Genomic DNA, 8,897 nt, shown 5'->3' with positions numbered 1-8,897 from the left:
GGAATGAGTGAGGGAGAAAGGGAAAGAAAGAGTGGGAGAGAAAAAGATAGAGGTAAAGAAAGGAAGAGAGAGAGAGAGGAGAGAGAGAGAGAGAGAAGGAGAAAGAGAGAGAGAAGGAGAGAGAGAGAAGGAGAGAGAGCGAGAGTGAGAGAGAGAGAAGGAGAGAGAGAAGAGAGAGAGAGAGAAGGAGAGAGAGAGAGAGGGAGAGAGAGAGAGAGAGAGAAGGAGAGAGAGAGAGAGAGAGGAGAGAGAGAGAGAGAAGGAGAGAGAGCGAGAGTGAGAGAGAGAGAAGGAGAGAGAGAGAGAGAAGGAGAGAGAGAGAGAGAGAGAGAGAAGGAGAGAGAGAGAGAGAGAAGGGAGAGAGAGAGCGAGAGAGAGAGAGAGAGAAGGAGAGAGAGAGAGAGAGAGAGAAGGAGAGAGAGAGAGAGAGAGAAAGAGAGAGAGTGAGATGTTGTGCCGTGACCTCTGATCTCTAATCAATGGACATTCCTGACCACCCTGACACAAGGCATTCTGGGAGCCTTAAGTCTTCATTTTAGACACTGTGGGTGTGTGTTTGAGAGTCACATATTTCAGTCTGCCAGTCAACCTGCACAACGACCTCACACACATGCGTAGGCACGCACACACACACACACACACACAGACACACATACATACGCACACACACACACACACACACACATACATACGCACACACACACTAAAAAGAGCAAGGCTTACTTTATCTTATTTTATACACTCTTATCAAAGTCAAATATTTGACCTAGGTCAGAGCCACAATCAGGAGACAACACTCATTCTGCTCAGCGCTTAACATGTTGGAAAATAACAGCTGTGATAACGCACGATAATATTAGAGTTATTAGCTGCGAATGACTGGGCTGAGGACATGCTACCAGAGGCCACCAAACCATCCCACACACAACCACCTCATCAACAGGACCTGAGAGACCAGCACCACCGTCCTGTGACTACGTCTGGATGTATGTTACATGTGTGTGTGTGTGTGTGTGTGTGTGTACGATACCTTATCAAATAAAGGGGATAAGCCTATGGTGATTTATCTGAACTCTTGCGGTGAGTCAAAGAGAGCAAGAAAAGAAAAAAGAAAGAAAGTCCAAAAAGAGACAGATAGTAAGAACGAGAAACGAGAGAGTGTGAGAGTGAACTGAGAGGGATGGGGGAACACTCCAAACTCCCCACATAGCAGCAGGAATGTGTGTGTGGCTCTGGCCAGCCCTAATGCCTCTATTGAATTAAGAACAACCGAAACACACACACACACACACACACACACACGTTTAGCCTAGGTCCGTTTTTGCTTCACAGCACAAAAAGCTAACTCACTCACACATATACACACACAGACAATACTAATTTACACAATGGAAGTATAACAAAACATACACAAAACTAACTAAACACACACAACACACACACACACACACACACACACACACACACTACCAGTTTGAGGATGCTGAGGCAACTACACCTTTTCCTTTACAGAAACAGGCTTCTAGTAAAAAGTGCAATAAAGGGAAATCCTGGTGTGATAAAGAGGAAGAGAGAGAGAGGGAAAAGAGAGAGAGAGACAGAGGAAGAGAGAGAGAGACAGAGAGAGAGAGAGAGGAAGAGAGAGAGAGAGACAGAGGGACGGGGGTCACTGACTCAGGTTGATAGGATGGACAGGTTCAAGAGGTTACAGCACACCCTCTATGGGGTAGCTTCCAGAGGATATAACTCACACACTCTCTCTGCCTCTCTCTCTCACACACACACACACGCACATACAACACACAGGCATAGATGCACACAAACTACACATTTGCATAGACATACACAGATTGTCTAACACACACACACACACACACACACACACACACACACACACACACAATCACAAGCATGCACACACACACACACACAGGTCCGCAGATAGAGGCCCACTACTCTCACTGAGCTAGAGAAAGTGACCAATGTTTGAGAGAGAGAAAGAGAGTATGTTGTTAGTTTAGATGGATATATTCTTCAGCGCTGAAGGGATTATCTGTTCTTGTCCTTAGCCAGTGAGCACTCGCTCTCTGCCCCGTGTGTGTGCGTGTGTGTGTGTGTGTGTGTGTGTGTGTGTGTGTGTGTGTGTGTTTAGCTGAGCTAACAGGCAGGATGAGAGAGCTCTTTGAGAGCAGAGAAGTCGAGCACACTGCCCTTCTGTCAGGGCTGCACCACAGATCCAATTTGGAAAAGACCAACCTCACACACAACACACACACACACACACACACACACACACACACACACACACACACACACACACACACACACACACACACACACACACACACACACACACACACACACACACACACACACAACACACACACACACACACACACACAAACACACACACACACAAACACACACACACACAGGTGAACATATACGCACCCCTTTCTAACACACACACACACACACACACACACACACAGGTGAACATATACGCACCCCCTTCTAACATGCACACACACACACACACACACACACACACACACACACACACACAACCACTTTACTGCCCACATTACACACTAACAACCAAACATGCACACACAGATACACATAGACAGTCGCTCACTCACAAGAACATACACCATCCCTCAAAAACCATGACAACCCTCCCATGCATACACACTTACTTACCCTACAACTCACTCCCACACACACACACACACACACACACACACACACACACACACACACACACACACATCTACAAAGACAGATCACTCACATTTACAGTATGAAAAAGAATCGTGTATGCACAAACCATACGACACATGAACCGCCAAAGACTGCACAACACTACACATATCCTCATAAGCTTCCATGCATGGGAACCAAGCAGCAGTCCACACACACACACACACACACACACACACACACAGGCTGCTGTGTTAATATGCTACATGGAGAACAGCCCCCAGAAGTGGGCCACAGTTATTAACTGCCTGGCGTCTGCTCATTCTTAACCATTCTACATGCTGTGGCCCAAACATTAACCACGGGGACAGCCTTACATGTAAACAATCACACACACACACACACACACACACTCACACACACACACACCATGTAGCTCCCCTTAAATCACAAAATATGTAAAACACATCGGTCTTGCCCACAGACATGTTCACACTCACAGACACACAGTTCATGTTAAATCTATACATGCACTCAAAGACACACACCACACACACACATAGTTCATGTGAAATCTAAAAATCTCTTCGAAGTTGAGCATGCAGGCACAGACACACACACACACACACACACTGAACTTATATACATACTCCACAATATCTGTGAATCTCTTACTCAACTCTCTTGCATGCAAATTGACACACACACACACACACACACACACACACACACACACACACACACACACACACACAGAAAAAAAGACAAAGAGCAATGCAGATGTGTCAGTCCATACACATACAACCTTCCTCTGGAGACTGTTAAACTAAAGACAGCGACATTTTCCTGTGTGTGTGTGTGTGTGTGTGTGTGTGTGTGTGTGTGTGTGTGTGTTTGTCCACAGCAGGACTCCAATACTGGAGCCAGACTGTTAATTGTCTTTGAAGTCTGTTTACCCGGCTGTAACCACACATTACAATCGTGTGCACACAATACACACACACACACACACACACACACACACACACACACACACACACACCCTTTTAGACAAACACACATGCAAACACACACCCTCTCAAACACACTGTCATTCTCATAACAGCCATTCCTCTTGTTAGCAATCCTAGTGGTTAACTTCAGTTTAATACCCCCTCACCACTGACTGTGCGTGTTTGTGTGTGTGTGTGTGTGTGACTCTCTCTGGGAATGCCAGTCTTGAAGTTCCCTGTTTTAGAAGCTCAGTCACAGATAATGACCACTGAAACCACAAACACATATGCATTGCACACACACACACACACACACACACACACACGCACACACACTCAATGCCTACGTATTACAACACTGACCACAGCAAAGACACAACTCACACACATAAACGTGTGTGTATGGTACTTTAAAGGTGTGTGTGTGTGTAGTCTGTGATTGAGCATGGCCTAACCCCTACCCTGTCTATATATAGAGGCTATTCTGCCAACAGTAGATATGATGCCTGGCCCATTCAACTGCAGGTTTTATAAACACTCAAGATCTGTGAACAACATTGTTTAAGATTGTGTGGAAGTGCACACACACACATACAGGCACACACACACACACACACACACACACACACACACACACACACACACACACACACACACACACACACACACACAATTCTTCCCGTAAGGCTAGGACACCCAGTAAAGGAAGTGGACGAACATGCTGTTTCACAAACATACTCTTGGCCTCTGGCATTATGTGTGTGTGTGTGTGTGTGTGTGCGAATGCGCACACACACACACACAAACACACACACACACACAGTAGGACCAGTGGCCCATATACTGTTTTGCCCTGACTTAAACTGGGTGTAAAACATCACAGAAACATGCAGACATTCACACGCACCCTTGAAGTCTCATTGTGGCTGTGGCTGTCTGTGTGTGTTTACAGAGAAATGCAGTGCAGTCAGACATCCAACATTCATCTCACACATCTTAATTTCCTGACACACTTACAATTCAATCCACTACTCAAAAGACTGTGTCCCATCACCCTTGCTCACACCATCAAGAGCTCTCTCTCACACACACACACACACACACACACACACACACACACACACACACACACACACACACACACCACACACACACACACACACACGTCTTACACCTCTGACTTCAAAAGGCCTGCCTTATGGCCTATCACACTCCATTTGCTCTGATCTCTACATACACCACCCCCACCACACCACAAAACACTGCCAAGTCAAAACTGTGCTCCATTCAAATGTTCACTTTGTGTATCAGTAGAAGTCTTCTTTAAATCCATCATATGAAAACTGTGAAAGTGCGTGACCAGAACTGTCGCTTCTCTCCATCTGTCTTACATATTTTGGTAGTCACACTCCCAAAGAAAATAAGACAAGCCCCTGTGTTGAAAGTAATATGTCAGAGCTAGAATATTAAATCAAACTCTCCGTTTCCCGTAAACGTCGCGAATTCAGTTAAGGCAGACTGTTCTCATGGACGTAGGAGAGAAGGACCGAAGCCGTTCGGTAGACAACACAGAAGTCAGCACGTGTGAAGTGTGTGACAAACACAACCCGAGGACAGGCGAAAGAATCTTGTAATAAACACGACCCCGACTAAAGTCTCAGACAACCCACCTCTAACTTAACTGACGTTAGTAGTTCCTTGCGGTTTGAGGGGCTAGAGTTTGTACTTGAGCTTACATACCATTCTTTACTCGGTTTGCGGTGGCGATTAAATCCAATTAAGAGCGGCCCAATCGGCTCATAAAGGCGTTTATGAAAAAGGACCTGGCGGACTCCACGAACAGATGCTGAGGGAAGAAAGGCAGCCTGAAATCTCAGAGCTGAACCTCTGGCGCAAAGGAAGAAAGGCACACAAACACTCACGGGAGCGTTCTATTTTCACATGCGCGAAACAGCACCAATACACAACATAGGCCCCACACAGACAATGACCCCCCCCCCCCCCCCCCATTATTCACACAGCTGAAAAGGCGTTCTCAGCGACTGCCACCTTCCTGCACCTTCCTGCACCCCCCTCACACACACACACACACACACACACACACACACACACCAAGGGCCAAACTTTTATCCTTCACTCAACTCACCAGCATCCCCATGACATCCGTCCACATCTGCGAGAAGCTGTCAGGCACGCTGCTGTCAGCGGCGGACTCTGCCGAACCTGGCTCCGGGGCCGAGGCTTGATCGGCGTCCATAATGAGCTCTTCGGATCGGTATGCTAAAACTCCCGCGACTCCAGCCAAATACCTTCACTCTTTACTTCGCGAGGCGGTGACACGAACGGGCTGCTACTCCCCGAGTCGAGTGACACACTGCTCGGCTAAAAAATGTGTGTTGGTCGGTCCGCCGCAATGGATTTGTCATTCCTTCACGCATAAGAGAAAAACAAGCGTTCGCACAATAAAACAACTCTAAAAGTTTTAAAACAAGTTCCTTAAAATAGCATCAGACCGCCTAAAACTCCATCGAAAAAAGTCCAACTTCCATTACATCGATTTTTTTTAAACGCCAGGCATGGAATATAAGCTGGTCCTAAAGACCCAAGTGACATTCCGTCAGTGGAACTGAATTGGAACCAACTGTAGCACCTCTTTCCGCTGGCTCGAACCAACACTAACCCGAGGGAGACCTCTCTATAGCGCACTGAAAGTCGGAGAAATCAATATCCATCAGGTGTGTAACAAACAACCCCAGAAAGTTCAAGCCAAAAGTAAGTGATCTCCTGGAAGTCCTCTGAAACGAGACAGTTGAACAACAAAGGCAGCCCAAGTGCCTCGAGCGTCTTCGAGTCTGTTGTTGAATTCTTCACGCTTCCCTCCTCCCTCGCGAGTGAGCTCCCCCTTGCTTTCACGGGACTGCACACTCCTCCCTCACACACACATGCACGAATGAGTACACTGAAAACACACACACACACACACAGAAACAAACTCGGTTCTCACAACAGCCGCTGGGAGAGTCAGGCAGTGGGACGCGCAGGAACACAACCACCACTCAAAAGAAAATGCCAGCGGGTTTTAGGTAGTCTAATGATTTCTCAAAACCGCCTGAAGACAAGTCTTAAGCGAGTCGGGTTATATTTCGGAGGGAAAGTTTTCAGACAAAAAAACGAAGTCTGTTTTGCATCCAGTTGGTTGTTGCTGTTGCTAGACATAGCATGTGAACCAACTTAAAACTGCGAGAGAGTAACTTTTCCTGACAGACGCCAGAGCAGGGCAGAATCCGTTTCGAAGTTCACTATTACCCAGATAGCCGTGCTCTTTTCAGAAGCGTCCCCGGGGAACAAAGCGGGTCCACTGGCACAATAGCCTGACGACAGCGGCGCATAGTCGCACACAGCCACACGCACTGGTGACATGACGTGAACAATGACCAATTCAATCTCCTTTCAAAATACACAGTTTGTCTTTTTGCTTTCAGGAAAACAAAAAGGGCACATAAACTAAAATAGCAAAGGCGAGTCCTTTAAAATACAAAAAAAAGCTAAAAATGAAAAGGTGTTTTGAATGCATGTGCTCTTGTGTGTCCCAGAGGACCACTCAATAAAGCTGTTTTGCTTCACCAGCTGGTTGACTGGACAGTGCACTGATCAGAGAACAGCATTGCATTTGTGGTGAGAGAGCCTGTACGACAGGACACTGCATGCAAGCATGACACTCTACACTGTTCTGAGATCAGCCCTACAGATGGAATCAGTATCAGTACTAGTTTCCCACACAACCATTCCTTATTTAATGTACTACAGAAGAAAGTGATAGACATCTAAGAGGTGAGACCACTGGAAAAGAGGGAAATGTGTTGCCTCCTGTCTCCTGATCTCTCCCTTCCTTGATTCCCTCTCTCCCCCTCTCTTTCCAGCTCTGTCCCTGGCTCATCTAACCGTCTCCTGGCCACCCTACCTTTCCTTCCTTCCCTCTCTCCTGTCTCCTCTCTCTCTCTCTCTCTCTCTCTCTCTCTCTCCCTCTCTCTCTCCCTCTCTCCTGTCTCCTCTCTCTCTTTCTCTCTCTGTCTCTCTCTCCCTCTTTCTCCCTCTCTCTCTCTCTCTCTCTGTCTCTCTCTCTCTCTCTCTCTCCTGTCTCCTCTCTCTCTCTCTCTCTCTGTCTCTCTCTCCCTCTCTCCCTCTCTCTCTCTCTCTCTCTGTCTCTCTCGCTCTCGCTCTCGCTCTCTCTCTCTCTCTCTCTCTCTCTCTCCTACCAGAAGCACAATCAGATGGTAGCTGATTTATACTGAGATCCAGCTCTGGTCTGGCCCGTGTGGAAGTGTTGGGCTGCTATCTTGTACGTGCTCGGAAAACAGCTCCAGCTGCTGAGTCTCATGTCACATGCCAGAGCTAAGAGGAGGAGAGAGAGGTGGGGGGTGGAAGAGGAAAAGAAGGGAAGAGAGGGTGGTAAGGAGAGAGAGAGAGAGAGAGAGAAGGGGAAAGAGGGAGACAGAAAGACATATAGATGGAGAGAGAACGCAAGAGTGAGCGAGAGATAAGAGAAATAGAGGGAGAGAAAAGGAAAGGAGAACAGGGTGAATGAGGGAGTGAGAGAGGGATTGAAAGAGGGAGTGAGAGGGGGGGCAGAAAAGGAGAGAGAGATAGAGATGGAGAGGGAGGGCAGCTAGACAGATATTAAGACAGATAGAGAGACAATTAACTAGGAAGGGGGGATGGCGTCCAGTCCAATGATATGACCCACAGACAGGGTCGTGAAAGGAGACACACACACACACACACACACACACACACACACACACATGTCCAATGATATGACCCACAGACAGGGTCGTGAAAGGAGACACACACACACACACACACACACACACACACACACACACACACACACACACACACACACACACACACACACATGTCCAATGTCATGACCCACAGACAGGGTCGTGAAAGGAGACACACACACACACACACACACACACACATGTCCAATGATATGACCCACAGACAGGGTCGTGAAAGGAGACACACACACACACACACACACACACACACACACACACACACACACACACACACACACACACACATGTCCAATGATATGACCCACAGACAGGGTCGTGAAAGGAGACACACACACACACACACACACACACACATGTCCAATGATATGACCCACAGACAGGGTCGTGAAAGGAGACA

At 47.2% G+C, this 8,897-nt stretch overlaps 1 protein-coding gene across 1 annotated transcript in view; it reads right to left on the bottom strand.

Annotated features, from left to right (window-relative positions):
• LOC308360016 (SAM and SH3 domain-containing protein 1-like) overlaps nucleotides 1-6,002 on the bottom strand; it is a 58,393-nt gene extending 52,391 nt beyond the window's left edge. Inside the window, exon 1 of the mRNA XM_080831750.1 lies at nucleotides 5,842-6,002. Coding sequence (XP_080687876.1) covers nucleotides 5,842-5,952 — 111 coding nt within the window. The 5' untranslated portion in view covers nucleotides 5,953-6,002. The remainder of the gene's footprint in view (nucleotides 1-5,841) is intronic.
• Nucleotides 6,003-8,897: the final 2,895 nt, after the last annotated feature.

The sequence above is a fragment of the Sprattus sprattus genome (genome assembly GCF_963457725.1).
Source record: "Sprattus sprattus genome assembly, chromosome: 2".
Lineage (NCBI taxonomy): Eukaryota > Metazoa > Chordata > Actinopteri > Clupeiformes > Clupeidae > Sprattus > Sprattus sprattus.
This window is presented reverse-complemented; position numbering and strand designations above follow the sequence as displayed.